This window comes from Daucus carota, chromosome 8 (genome assembly GCF_001625215.2).
Source record: "Daucus carota subsp. sativus chromosome 8, DH1 v3.0, whole genome shotgun sequence".
Taxonomy (NCBI): Eukaryota; Viridiplantae; Streptophyta; class Magnoliopsida; order Apiales; family Apiaceae; genus Daucus; species Daucus carota.
In genome coordinates, this window is record NC_030388.2 from 26,183,544 (window position 1) to 26,198,720 (window position 15,177).

At 33.1% G+C, this 15,177-nt stretch overlaps 1 protein-coding gene across 3 annotated transcripts; it reads left to right on the top strand.

Annotated features, from left to right (window-relative positions):
- The first annotated feature begins 1,283 nt into the window (after positions 1-1,283).
- LOC108199676 (acylamino-acid-releasing enzyme) lies at positions 1,284-10,676 on the top strand. 3 transcript variants are annotated; one of them, XM_017367606.2, is made up of 18 exons: positions 1,284-1,450; positions 2,364-2,539; positions 2,708-3,011; positions 3,427-3,648; positions 3,741-3,959; positions 4,113-4,187; positions 4,527-4,662; positions 5,505-5,656; positions 5,741-5,823; positions 5,948-6,054; positions 6,161-6,239; positions 6,426-6,603; positions 7,781-7,841; positions 7,998-8,120; positions 8,544-8,741; positions 9,377-9,445; positions 10,023-10,099; positions 10,218-10,676. In XM_017367606.2, exons 1-18 carry the CDS (start codon positions 1,299-1,301, stop codon positions 10,279-10,281), a joined length of 2,475 nt encoding a protein of 824 aa, XP_017223095.1. In that variant the 5' UTR covers positions 1,284-1,298; the 3' UTR covers positions 10,282-10,676. The 3 variants fall into 3 exon arrangements, with proteins under 3 accessions (XP_017223095.1, XP_063938485.1, XP_017223096.1); XM_017367607.2 differs by having other exon boundaries at positions 1,291-1,471; XM_064082415.1 differs by lacking the exons at positions 10,023-10,099; positions 10,218-10,676 and having other exon boundaries at positions 8,544-8,759.
- The last annotated feature ends 4,501 nt before the right edge of the window (positions 10,677-15,177 follow it).

Genomic DNA, 15,177 nt, shown 5'->3' on the forward strand with positions numbered 1-15,177 from the left:
CTGATATTTTAGGAATTTTGTATAAAAATAATGGATGAGGTGATCCTTGTATTATATAATTATATTATGTTTAGAGAGTTCTGAGAATTTTCATAAAGAGTTTGAGCATATATATAATTCTGTACTTCAAATATTATTTTGAAATAATGATCAAATGAAATTTGAATGATATATGTCTATGATATGAAAATTGATATTTATATTTATTAAATCGAATGTAATTCAAATTTTGTCTCAATATTTTTTACCAAATAAAGTGATATATAAATAACTGATTATAATCGGATGATTTATGTGAATATGGATTATATTATTATTAACTTTATTAAAAATATAATTTTTATTATTGTTAAATTTCCGATTAGAACTCTACTTTTTCTGTAGAAAGAAGTTTTCTTTCTATTAGCTACTTCCTAATAATAATATAATTTTTTTATAAAGACGTGACATGTCTTTATTCATAAATATTTTAATTTTATATATCCGTTAAATTTTTTTTATTTTAATAATAATGCAATGTCTTTAAATATATAAACAAAAGGAAATTATATTAGCATAACATTGTTCAAATGTTTCGTGATTTAAAAATTTTCGATTAATTTAAAATATATTTTATCAATTTGATTTTAAAAATTCAATTAATCTCTCTCCAATAATTTTTTTTTGTATGTCTTCTTTTTTTGCTAAAGTTTTTGTATATTAAATTGTATGTCTGAGATTAATAAATATTTCTACATTATTTTATTTTTTCTCTATTTTTATATATATACTATTTCGTTTTTACTTTTATTAGATTTACAATCCTTTTTACATTAATTAAATTTGAATATATATTTTTTTCTTGTATACTGATTTATGTTTTGTTTGATTTGTTTGTTTTTTCAGGGTACTTTGGAAGCAAGCTTTTCGTGACTTCCTCCATGGCTATTCTTTTCTCATTCATTTAAGTTTTATTGTCTAAACGTCCGTAGTTGTGCTTGCATGACTTTCAGTTTGATGATAAATTTTCTTCAAAGAAAGAAATTCCGGATGCGATTTATTATATTTCGATACAATTAATCTACGTGTATGTAGACCTTAAAAAAATTACTAAAAATTAATTATTAAATTAATTTTAATTACACAATAAATATTCAAGCAACAAATAAGCTGATTAATTTTTTGATTTGAAATCATCACGACAACAAACCGGAATATGGCCATGTGGGTCGAGTAATAAAAAGATTGTATAGCGCTGAGGCAACGTGGTGAATATAAAATTATAAAGTACTGTATTTAATATCGTATATTATATTGAAATGAGAGTATTAGCTTCACTCTCACTCTCAGCATCTTCATCATCCCTATCAGCATCTCCCCACTATAATTTCTTGAATTCCCTTGCATTTATTCCTTATATTTCTTCCTTTTCATCTCCTCGTCCCAAGCATTCCCTTTTATCTCTCTCCAGGTGATCTCTCCCAATCTCTCTGTATGTATTCGTGTTTCTTTCGTTTTTATCTAGATTTTTTTGTGGATTGTATGTTCTAGCTGTGACATGGGGTTGACTTATCACTCAAAGTAATTATATTTATTCAAATGGGTTTTTCTATTTATTGAAATTAATATAAATTAGACAAATTAGACATCATTGTTTCATATATGAAATTTGGTCATTGGTCTTAGTCACTCTGTTTTTATTTGTGAAAGTAATCATTTTTAAAATGGGAGATTTCTTGTTCTTGGAAATTGAATAAATGATGGGCATTACAATGGATGAAGGAGAATTATAGTCACTATTTTAGTGTGTGTAACAATGGTCTTAATTTTTCAATGTTTTCTTTAAATCTTGATGGATGTGATTGTGTAATTCCACTTGAAATTCGAATTGTGCAAGGTAGTTAACTTCGTGAAACTATAATAGAATGTTTGCGTACAAGGTATGAAAATAACATGAATGTCAATAGTTTTTAAGTTTACATAACATCAAATTAGCACAAAGTTGTTGTTAATATAATTAGCAGAAACCACTATAACTCACAAATATGAAGTACAAATAAATTTTTGCAATTTTTCAAGATTCTTTTGCCGCTTTCTGCCAATCTAATAAGAATAATGGTCATCGACATTCGCTTTCTGTGCTGTTTTATGATGCATTTTATCGGACTCAGTAATTCACTTATGACCCTATGTTCAATATCCTGACTGTAGTGATGTTAATTGTGGTTACATTCACAAGTCAAGGGATTGTACCTTGTACTTATAGTTCACTTTTATTACTAAGTTCAGTTCTTTGCTAATAGGCTAGAGGTACCAGTGTGTACAAAATATTTCACTGAAGAGATTATTAACTATTTTGAATTGTTTTGACTTCAAATATGTAGTCAAAAAGTGTCAGCACTTGTACCAATGAATAGTTCTCAAAGTAGCTCAACAAAGGAACTTCCAGCAGGTCTGGATGCTGCCATGGAAGAAGAGTATGCTTCACAATCAGTATTACTGAAAGAATTCGCAAATATATCCACCATTGACAAGGCTTGGACTTTTAAGTCTAATGTTGGTAAGTTTGCTTATTGTTATTAGCAGATTGAGGCTTATTATGTTGTTTTCTGATTTTCACAGAGGCTTATGTTAGTCTTTGATTCATATATTCAAGTCTTTTTGTTTTGTGCTGTTTATCCTATTTCCTCTAACGCATAGCACTTTATGATGCAATATTTTGGTCTAGGCTCCCAGGCAATGTTTTCAGTAAGCCATCCAAATCTCTTGGCCAACAAGAGGAGGAAACATATTTTGTCCAGTCAGATCTTAAAAGAAAGTGATGATTCTGTAAGCTTTCAGTGGGCCCCATTCCCTATTGAAGTAAGTGGAGCATCAACGATGGTCCCCTCACCTTCAGGTTCCAAGCTTCTGGTAGTACGGAATTCTGAAAATGAATCTCCGACTCAATTTGAAATATGGAGTCCATCTCAGTTAGAAAAGGAGGTCCATGTTCCTCAATCGGTCCATGGCTCAGTATATTGCGATGGATGGTAAATCTTTGATCAATCTAGAATTCGTATTTGTTAAAAATTGTCAAGTAAGACCTCTATTGTATCAGGCATCTGCAACTCTGCCAGGTCTATTTCATATTCAAATGTTTAGTGAGAATGGAACGATTTGGATTTTAGCTTAAATTCACTCTTGCCATCCACTTTGTTCCACAATTTCGCTATGGTTTATTAGCTCCTTCCTAGGTTACCGGAATTGCCGATTCTATTCTTCCACTTCATCCTCTTCAGAAAGTACATAATCCTCTGAATAAACTCCATCATCACTTCACATCGTCATCTCTTATTCAAATGGAGAAGAAAGAGAATGGGAAATAAATTTTACAGAAATTCTATATAATCTCTTATCCGGTTAGTCTCTGTACTACATTTGCTGACATGTTTATTATTTAAACAGGTTTGAGGGGATCTCTTGGAACTCAGATGAAAGCCTTATTGCTTATGTGGCTGAAGAACCTGCTCCCTTAAAGCCTACATTTGGTGACTTGGGATACAAGAAAGGAGGTTCTACTGATAAGGATTGCAGTAGCTGGAAAGGCGAAGGAAACTGGGAGGAGGACTGGGGAGAAACCTATGCTGGAAAAAGGCAGCCTGCACTATTTGTCGTCAATGTTAACAGGTCCCACTTACATTCTGGCTAATATTCATAGTCATAACCCATAATGCTAGATGCTTCATTAAAGTTAAAATTTAAAATTTAACATCATGCAGTGGTGAAGTAAATGCTGTTGGTGGAATTGGGAAATCCTTAAGTGTTGGACAGGTTGTATGGGCACCAATAAATGAGGGTATGCATCAATATTTGGTTTTTGTTGGATGGCCATCAGACTCTAGGAAGCTCGGTATCAAATACTGCTATAATAGGGCTTGTGCTTTGTATGCTGTCAGGGCTCCAACTAATAAGTCAGAAGCCAAATCGCTTCAGCCTGGGTAAGTGCGGTTGCTCTTTTCTTGTAGACTAGTAATATTAATTCCGATTTTGAATTACTTCAGATCTGATTACTGCATTTGCAGGTTTCAGAGTTACAAAATTTATTTGATCTAAACTCGTTGATCTCATCTATACACCTTTTGTCTATTCAGAGGTGATGCAACTGATGATGTAACAGCATATAAACTCACTCAAGGCATAAGCAGTGCGTTTTTCCCTCGTTTCAGGTCTGTTTATTCTGACACTCTGTTACAGACCTGTCCAGGATGTCACGTACTTTACACTTTATTGTTAACTGTTCATATCTGTAAGGGCTATTAAGTTAAGTTGATTTTTTTGTAGAAAGGGCAGTATAAAAGTTTTACCTTGTACTTTGGAAAGACCAAGTCTTGAAAATTGCTATCAACTGTTTCTACTTGCAAAGATAGCTTCAGTGAATTACCTAGTTTTGCTTTGTTTTATATTCTGTGTAACTCTCTCCATTTAATTTTGTAGCAATAAATTAATATTCCCTATCTTATAAAGTAACCTTGAAATTGCTGATTGTTAGATGGTTTTTTTTGCAGTCCTGATGGCAAATTCCTTGTATTTTTATCTGCAAAAAGCTCTATAGATACTTGGGCACATTGTGCAACTAATTCGCTTCACAGATTTGAATGGCCAACTGATGACAAGTTCTCTTCTATGAAGCTTGTTGATGTGGTGAGCATCTAAATCTGTTTAAATCACACAGTAACAAATAACGTTTTTGTGCAATGCATCTCACTTTTCTTCATTCCCCTCTAAGATATAAACAAGCACAAGAAAGCTTTGCACAAATTCATTCATACCCCTTTAGCACGCTCAAGTTTGACTTAGATTATTTTATGTTACATGTCTTGGCAGAAGTTAATCAGCAATGCAAAAGATATGAAAAATTATAAACATATGTTTTGATTTAAGTGATAAGTTGATACCTTGATCCAGCTCCAGCGTCATCCTGCGTGATGCAGCTCATACCTCATTTAAATTAGACAACTGTGCACTAAAAAGTCTTTGATGATATGTTCGCAAAAAAAAAAAAGAAGAGACAAGAAGTCTCAGATGGGCTGATACTAGCAACATAGAAAAGTCACTAATTCACCTTAAAAGCCACAATTGATGTGAGCGAACATATTAATGACAAGGAACACTTTTTTATTAGGCTGCTATTGCCTGTAATTGATTTTCTATCTTCTCCTATTCTTCTCGACTTATAGCGCGTAAAGCAAACTGGTCAGCAGGCATATTGCATTAGTAAGGACTGTTCATGACAGAAGTTAGATGGTACTGTAAGCTATAACTTCATGTGTTTACACAGTTGAGGTAAGAGTAGAAGACCATTGTGGACTTCCTTTTCCCATCAGAGATGAAACATCTTGTGCGAGCTTAAATTTTATAGACAACACAACTTTAAACATGTTATAAGGACCTTAAAAGGACTTGGTATAGTATGATCGGTTAAACTTCAGTCAACAGAAGCATTACATTTATATATGACCATAACAATGTAACCTTTCTTTTAGGTCCCTGTGGTCATGTGTCCCAAAGATGGCTGCTTTCCCGGGCTTTACAGTTTAAGCATGCTAAGCAATCCATGGCTTTCTGATGGTTATACCTTGATTTTATCTTCCATTTGGTGCAGCATGCAAGTAATACTTTCTATAAATGTGTTGAGGTAACTGGAACTGTAAAATATTACTTTGTTATACAAAGAGAACGTTTATTATATTTTGTTCTAATATATACCTATTGTTTGCAGCGGGAACGTATCACGTATCACTCCTAACAACTCAAACTATTCTTGGAATCTTCTTACTCTAGACGGGAACAATATAATTGCTGGTAATAGAAGTTAATGTTATTCTATGTGACCTGGCTGTTTATATTGTAAGATATTTGAGCATTTCAAATTGTTTTCTGTCTACTGATACTTCTCTTTTTATAATATTTGTGCGTGTGTATAAAGTCTCTAGCAGTCCTGTAACTGTTCCTGAACTCAAGTATGGTAGCTGTGCTGGTGCGACATGGAGTTGGCTGGATGTCTCAAGCCCCATATTTAAATGCCCGGAAAAGGTTCTTTTTTCCTCATTTACAGAAACAATATGAAAACGAACATTCGTGACGGCTTGTGTATTAAACTAAAACTGACTTATTTTATTTCACCATGTTCTTCCTACAGGTTACATCTTTGTTGTCAGCACTAAAATTCAGTATTATGCAGATTCCACTAAAAGGTGTTCCTGAAAGCCTTCCAGAAGGTATATACTAGCTAACATGCCACAAAAGTCTATTAATTAAATGTCTAGGCAAGTGTACTAAGTATTTAATACCTATGAAACAAAAGATGTTTTTGCTCTTTCTTTGTTTTGTATGCTAAGCTTGCTCATATTTTCAATCTTTTCAAGCTTTATCTAACTGCTATATGCATAATTACCAAAAATCAGGTGCTAAGAAGCCATTTGAAGCTATATTTGTATCCTCTAATACGAAAAGTCATGATGTATGTCAGCCCCTCATTGTAATGCTTCATGGTGGCCCTCACTCTGTTTCTCCGTCGAGCTATTCCAGGTCCATGGCATTCCTTGCTTCAACTGGATACAGCTTGCTCATTGTAAATTACAGGTAAACCGAGAGTTCTACTGCAAGCTTATTCGCTGATATTATATTTTATTTTTATGTATAAAGGTATCATAAAACTAATTTAAAATAGAGCATATTATATGTTCATTAATGTCAACAACTCGTGTATATTATATGAGGATGGTGAACTGGTGTTGCGGAAGGGGTGTGTTTGTTGTAGGATAGAGCGGGGGGTAATGACACACTTGGTACTGTAATTCTTCCCAGATATTAAGGCTCTGATAAGATAAAATGTTCCTAATTATGCTATATAACTGGCAGTTATATTGGTGGCATATGAACTCTACAAGATGCAACTTTTTAGAACTTGTTGCATATGTCTCTGCTTTTATACTTGGTATTAGTTACTAAAGTTTTGCTTGTTATTACTAGGTATCAGGAACTGAACCTTCTGTAAGAGTTGCAAACTGTGAGATTTGTTTTTATGTGGTACACAAAATATTTGCCAAGCAGAAACATGCCAAGGAACCAATTTAGTCACGTATTCATGTTCCAATTGAACACTTTCCTTTTATGATTATTCTCAAACTCAAAGGAGAAGATTATTCTCTTTACCAAACATATGTGTATCCAGTCACGATCTTATAATAAGAACAAGAGATCTGGGAGATAGTTGTTATAAAGTTGATAGAACCTAAAATGGATGAAACACCAGATAGATGAGGACTAGAAATTGCTGAATCAACTGCTCCTCCAGAATGGCTGGTCATACCACTTAAGGGCGGATAGACTGTCCACCCAGTGCCGCTACCCACTTCTACTAAGGCTGGGCTTAATAGGAGCAAGAGACTTGGTGGCAACAACCAGAATGAAATATTATTTAATTGTGGAAATTCCATGTCAGGCGCACCTATCAGCATGGCCAGAGCATCTCTCCGGTTTCTACGAATGGTCCATTGAAAATAAATTAGATTCCTTTGTGGAATAGTATTATTCTTTCTAATCTATTACAGAGGAGTTTTTTGCCTTTCTAAGATAATAAAGTAACTATTTTATAATATGACCGAGGTATTCATGCATGAAAAGTAAAATAATGTCAAACAATTAGTAAATTAACATTGTTATTATCTGCATTTTTTACTATAAAACATCTAATTTTATGGATATATTCTATACTTTATTCAAGCATCTATTGACAATGAAGTGAATCTTATCATAGAGGTTCCCTGGGATTTGGTGAGGAAGCGCTGCAATCTTTGCTTGGGAATATTGGCTCCCAGGTGTTTATTTTATTTTCAAGTGCATTTTTCTACTGCTAACTTTTCCAACTGGAATATTATTGTTCAAACTTGAAGTAATATAGCTTTCTGACAATATAAAATTTAAATGTTACTTTTGCATCTAAAACTTTGCTAATCTCTTTGATATTTATGCAGGATGTCAGTGATGTACTCGCAGCAATAGATTATGTTATAGACATGGGACTTGCGGATCGTGCTAAAATTTCTGTGCTTGGTGGTTCCCATGGCGGATTTCTGACAACACACTTAATTGGCCAGGTGCATTATTGATACAAAAATCACTATCAGTTTTTTTTTCACTTCTTCATGTAACCCCACATAAGGGATTACAATACAATGATGTATGTATACCATAAAAGTTCTTGAAGAAAAATAAAATTCCATGATAAGGGGAGGAAGGTCCAGTAAGCCGTAAGGGTGAATAACAACACACACACGGGCGCGCGCGGGGCAATATTTTTAACATCTAACCAAGTGGTTGCAGAACTCAGAATATTAATCTTACTTTCACTGCTTGGACCTTATCATCACTATCTACTATAAATGATGTTTGGAGACCCATAAGCACATGTAGCAATGGTCTGCATGGAAGTGACTGACTTGCGAATTTTATAAAGTATTCTATTTTTCTCAGGTTAGAATATATGTCTCATTAATTTGCTGAAACATGAACTACTGCAGGCACCAGATTTGTTTGCTGCAGCTGCTGTAAGGAATCCTGTATGTAACCTTGCCCTGATGGTTGGTACTTCAGACATTCCGGACTGGTGCTTTATTGAGACATACGGAAGGGAAGGAATATCTAAGTTTACCGAAGCTCCTTCATCTGAAAATCTATCTGTCTTTCACAGCAAGTCTCCTATTTCACACCTTTCGAAGGTAGCTTTCTAATCATAGGTATACCCACACACACACACACACACACACACACACACACACAATCTGTTTACTGTAGTAGGCACTGGGATGAAATTAGGATGTGGGACAAGCTTTTCAGGATGGGTGTAAATAACATAGGACTATCCCTATAGGCACACGCACACCAGTATTGTGCTTGGCATCCATTCCACAAAGATCAAAATATAGTATATTTTTAAAAAAGAATACTATGGTAAACAATTTGGTTTACAGACCATCTATCAAATTGGGTTTCAACTTTCAAGTATTTTAAACCTCAAGTTTCTTTATACCTAAATTGTTGGTTCAACTGGAAAACTTAATTTCAACTTCTTCAATTATAAATTACTTGAAGATTTCCAAAATGAAGTCGGAACAGTCACCCTTACATTTTCTACCTTTTACAAAAATAATGGGAAACTGGCCTGTTGTTTCTCTCACTCATATAAGGTACATAATTGGCCAGCAGCAGTCGAAAACTAAATAAAGGTTTAAGGGGAGAGTTTAATCTGTTTTAATGACTTCTACTGTAGACGACAATTCATACATGACCATAACTAAAATAATTTCTTAAAACTTTTGATATACTTTTTAATAATCTTTCTTACCGTGTGCAGGTCAAAACTCCTACACTGTTCCTTCTAGGAGCAAAGGATCTCCGTGTTCCAGTTTCTAATGGTTTGCAAGTAAGAATTCATATTCTGTTTATAAAAGAAATTGAGGGACATATATGCATTGTTCCTAACTATTCAAGATGGATTAACACGAATCAAATCTTCTGCAAAAATATTGAGAAATGCACTAGTTTAAGATACACTTCATATACACTGTGAAAAGCAGATTATCCAAAAACTAATACAGATAATCACAATTTAGAATGTTAAAAACTGTATGCCTACCAAAAGATATTGTGCTTTATTTATGGTTAACATGCCAACTGTTGCAGTTTACAGACTCCAGTAAGATTTGAACCTCCAGGAAACATTAATTAAACTTTTAAGTGTGGCAGAACTTTTATTAGGGAAGTGGTCTGCAAAAAAAAATATATCTGGACCAGTGCACTTTTTTGTTCTGTAGTATTACATCAAACAGTTTTTCATCTCTAGCTATGACAGGATGCTTCTGGTGTAGTGGTATTTATCTGCATAGGGATGTTACTTGGTTCATAATGAAGGCAACCCTGTGGTTGAATATCTGAATGTGTATTATTGATCAAAAATGTATTACAGTATAACTAATGGCATAATATATTCTGAAATACAGTATGCACGGGCACTGAAAGAGAAAGGCGGTGAGGTCAAAGTGATCGTCTTTCCTAATGACACTCATGGAATCGAGAGGTAAGCCATTTTCTATCTACATTGTGCGGATCTGATGACGTCTTAATATATATTATGCAAAATGTACAATAAATAAATTCTACATCATAAATGAACTTATGCATGTTTCTGTTTTCAGGCCGCAGTCTGACTTTGAAAGCTTCCTTAATATTGGAGTGTGGTTCAAGAAATATTGTAACTGAGCTTCAAAATTCATCTTCACATCCCAAAACTTGATGTAATGAGGTACAAAGAAAATTATGTTGTACACTTTACCTTTCTTATGGATATGGATAATCTGTACAATTATTCCATTTGGACTACGACGAAATGCAGTTGTTTATGACATCATCAGCATAGTGAACCACCACAATAAATCGTATGGAGCTGATGATAAATAAAATCAATGATCTTAACTAGATACCACCTCTTATATTCCCAGTTATGCAAATCATGTAACTTTGGCAGGAGGATAAATTGATGATTTCACTTGTATAGGCTTTGTGGTGGGATGTCTATTTTTTTTTATTAGTGTGGTGGAATGTGTTATTGTCTTACTGCAATTCTTAAATGTGTTTGTAGTATACTTTTAGATTCACATTTTATTTCTTATCACATTTTACATAATCTAAACCACTTTCCATTTTTTTAAAAACCACTTTCCATTTAAAACTGATAACTTTGTTTAAACTTATATAAGTAGTGAAGGGCCTTTTAAATCTCTCATCAAGTTTTTATTTCTAAAACAAATGCCATAATAAAGAACAAAGAAGAGGGGCCGGACATGGATCAAATGTACAAAATTGAGCAAATAGAGTATTACCAAATCTTTTGAACCAACCTCGACTATTACATCAAAACAAGTACATTCAAAACACAACAAAATTAACAAACATTATACAAAATTGAACCACTAACATCCATGCATTGAACCAACACTATCACCAACTCCAAGTCCCAACCTCAGCTCCTCCCACTCAAAATCAACCCCTTGATTCCCACTAACCACCTCAATCTCCACCATCAACAACTCCATTTGTTGCACCACCTCAACCATTCTCACCAACAAAACCACCTTCTCTTTCACCAACCCTAACTCACCCTCCCCCTTCCTTTTCTCAACCTTGTACCCCAACTCTTCTCCAACGAACTCTCACTACTTTCTCTTCTACTTCTCTCATTCTCCATCTCGTTAGAAACCTCTCTTTTCTCATCCCACCCGAATCAAACATACCCGATAAATCCAACCCGTGCGACTTGATATTATATCAAACGCTTTCATTTCTAAACTACCATTATTCTTACCATCACCCAACACACACTCCAACTGATCATTCTCCCGGTCCGATCCGCAAAGCGGATCTGACTAATGATTTTTTAAACCAACCCAATCCCATCAAATCCTCAACCCCTATTCTCGTAGTCGAGTTCGGGTTGAGTAACCGGGAAATAACATTCCGGGTTGATTTCAAAATCCAACCCGGAAAGTTAATTTTCCTGGAACAAATCTTTTTATACATATTAGCAATATTACTGTCCCGAAAAGGAACAAACAATAGGCGCTAAACTGCTAACCTCTTGTTCAGGTTAAGAACTATCGTGAGAGAACAAAATATTACTACACATGTTTAAGTAAAATCAAAGAATATTGACAGAACAATAACAACCTGATTTTTAAAATTCCTTCAAGTCGAAGAAACTTCAGAATGAATTGATGATACTGAATCAAGAAAGGGAATAATTTTAGAGGGATCATACATGAAGATAATGGTTTTGAGTCAAAATCAGTGTCACGAAAAAGTACTAAGATCACTAGGAAACTACACATGTCTTCAAGTATTACAATGGGAGACGATCATATTGAATTTTCATTCTCCTTAATGCTTGGAAGTTGGACCTATTCTAGAGCCACAGGTCCTAATTTTATCACCCAACAAGTTCCACTGATCAGAGACTCAGATTTTTCAAAGTTGTGAATCAGCCTCCAAAGCACCTATTTTTAGGCTTTCTCATTACAACCTCCAAAACAGAGCAGGCATTCCCAGGACACCATACCAGATTTTTGGATCACCCCAATGTAGATAATTTAATGAGTAAAAAATGATTTTAGCGCATTGAGTACCTGCACAAGATGAAGTTTGATACCAATAAGAGATTAATCATGGTGCATTTATATGTAGATCATTCATATAAGGATTTTTCATGATACATATATAGCATACAGTATACTTGCATGAATATAAGTATAACGTGTCTAAAAAGGATTAACATGAACCTCCAAAGCGCCTATTTTTAGGCTTTCTCATTACAGCCTCCAAGGCAGAGCATGCGTTCACGGGACATCATACCAAATTTTTGGATCACCCCAGTGTAGATAGTTCAGTGAGTACAGATGGTGATCTTCCACTAATAATAAGAAAAGGGTCAGCGAATGATAGAGAAAGTCAGATGTATACTTTAAGTTTAAGAGACTATATGTGTTTTGGATAACTGAACTTGGAGTTTTAGGGTATGACTCGCTGTAAATTTCTGAAATGCACGATTGACAAATCAGACACAAATATTAGAAAAGAAAATGACAATTTAGCTACAACAGTTTATCAAACAAATATGATACAATGCAGAGTGATGTATCATTATTCATATTATACACAAACAAATTATTATCTCTCATTAGCCACACACAACAATAGAAGTGTTAAATTAAAAACCAAAGCCATAAAATTTGCAAATTGTAAGTACAAATAAGACAGTCTAATAATAATTATGACTTTATACTATATGTATTATGCATAGTAACAAATTAGGGATCCAACCAAGTACAAAGAACATTTATATCATAAATAATGTTCTAATGAAAATATAAACAAACATACGTGCAAAGGGAATTAAAAAATTATAAGCAAAGAAACAACAAAGAAAGAGCTATATACTTATATACCTTGAGACTTGAACTCAGATCTTCAATCTTCAATTAAATCAAACATCAAGCTTCAATCGAAAGAAATCCAACCTCCAAACATATTGAAAATTAATAAGAGAGAATTGAAAGTTTGGACAAATTTATAAACGAAAAATGTTCTCAAGGGAATATAAACAAACACCAGATACACATATAAAGGAAATCAAAAAACTACTTGCAAAGAAGTTATAATGAAACAGCAGAAAACACATAAGATTTTAGATAATGAAAAATATAAGAGAGAGACAGAGAGAGGGAGAGGGAGGAGGGAGGGAGGGGGGAGGAGGGAGGGGGACCAATAATAAATAAATTTTTAACAATTCTTTCCTCAAAAAAAAAACTCTATATAATAAAAAAAAAAGAAATACTAGCAAGTATTTCATATATTTAATATATTAAAATGAGAATACCTGCAAACTTCAAATCACAAGACATCTTGATCATGGAGCATTTTCTTCATTATTTACTGCAAATAATTCAGAATTATAAATAAAAAAGAAATATGTTAAGTGACTTTGGCATTCAAACTTTCCAAGGCCGTAGTAAAATTTTGCATTAAAAATAGATAATAAATTGGATTGAAATATTTATGTTGTAGTAAAGCTATTTAAATCATATGTTGGTTAATTCAAAAATATTTAAAGTTAGTAACAGAATTGACTTATAATTGTGATATTCAATAATAATCGTAATCAAAATCAAAATTTGAAAACCAAAATAAAATATTACTATAAGCATACAAGATTCAATTTGTTTTAACAAAATTTAAAATATATTACTATTAAAACTAAATAGATTGAGATCATCTACGGATGAGCATAAATATATAGCAGATGATTGACTTACTTGATAATCTGGAAATACTGGTGATTAAAAACTTCCACAAGCATAATAAGAAATGTTTTGCAAATCAATCCAAGATGTCAAATGAATAAGTTGAAGTTGCACAACATTCCAATATTTTAGTAACTATATCGATTTTTGAATTTGTTGAATTAAGAGAGAAACGAAAATTTAATAGAACGAAATAGAGTGGAGATATCCGAAAATGGAGTAGTGAGCAGCGATCAAAGTAAGTATTTATTTATATATCAAATTCAGAAGGATCGAGAAGAATCGAGAGATGATAGTAGGGCCGGACTTATGTTCTTAATTACGTTGCAGATGGCCCACTTTTGTTGGGCCCGATTGTGTAATATTAAAATTCTTGGTTTCATGTCTTCGTTAAATAATTTTAGCCATATAATAATTGGTACATGTTTAATTAGCTTTCCTTAGTTTTTACATTCAAGACAATTTTTAGCTCCTCGGTTTTAAACTTTTATAGTACGGGACAAAGACAAATTTAAAATAGTCTTTGAACCTTTACAACAAAATTAAAATTTTAATTTATTTCATAATTATTTATGTCTCTTTATTTATGCACACTACTCCATTTTCAGATATCTCCACTCCCTTTAATTCGTTCTATTAGACTTCTGTTTCTCTCTTAATTCAACAAATTCAAAAATCGATATAGTTACTGAAATATTGGAATGTTGTGCAACTTCAACTTATCCATTTGACATCTTGGACTGATTTGCAGATCATTTCTTATTATGCTTGTAACAGTTTTTTAATCGTCAGAAATATTGATCAATCGTTTCCGGGTTAGTTATACTTCAGTTGTTGATTATAAATAACCAACTAAGATAAACTGGAATCTTCTTGCACTTCACCTAAATCAGAATTAAAAAACATCTGCAACCCTGAAAGTCTTTGTACTTTGTTCATCATCAAGGTTGAGTTCTGCCATTGTGATCTTTAATAAACTTTAGGATTCCTTGATATTTTAATTCTTCATATGTTTGGTATTCAAAACTTTTCGATTCCACTTGGTGTTGTCATTCATAAATGAATAAGTATTGCTAGTACTTGATTTAGGAGTGCACTGAAACCTTGTGAGTACTTAGACAACAACTTCATTACTTCCACAATCCTAAATACTTCAATATTTGTTCTGCATTGCAGTGTGAGCATATTAATGGACTTGTTTCAGTAAATTTATTCAATTAAGATTGTAGATGACTTATTTATCCTTTATCTTCGTATCTTCTAATTCCATGCAAGCGTAATATTATTTATCTGTCTTGTTATG

Excerpts from the sequence above, each read along its gene's own strand:
- LOC108199676 (XM_017367606.2), top strand. The coding sequence starts at position 1,299 with ATGAGAGTATTAGCTTCACTCTCACTCTCAGCATCTTCATCATCCCTA. Across the intron at positions 2,540-2,707 it reads GACTTTTAAGTCTAATGTTG|GCTCCCAGGCAATGTTTTCA; the intron begins GTAAGTTTGCTT and ends ATTTTGGTCTAG. Across the intron at positions 6,055-6,160 it reads TATTTAAATGCCCGGAAAAG|GTTACATCTTTGTTGTCAGC; the intron begins GTTCTTTTTTCC and ends TTCTTCCTACAG.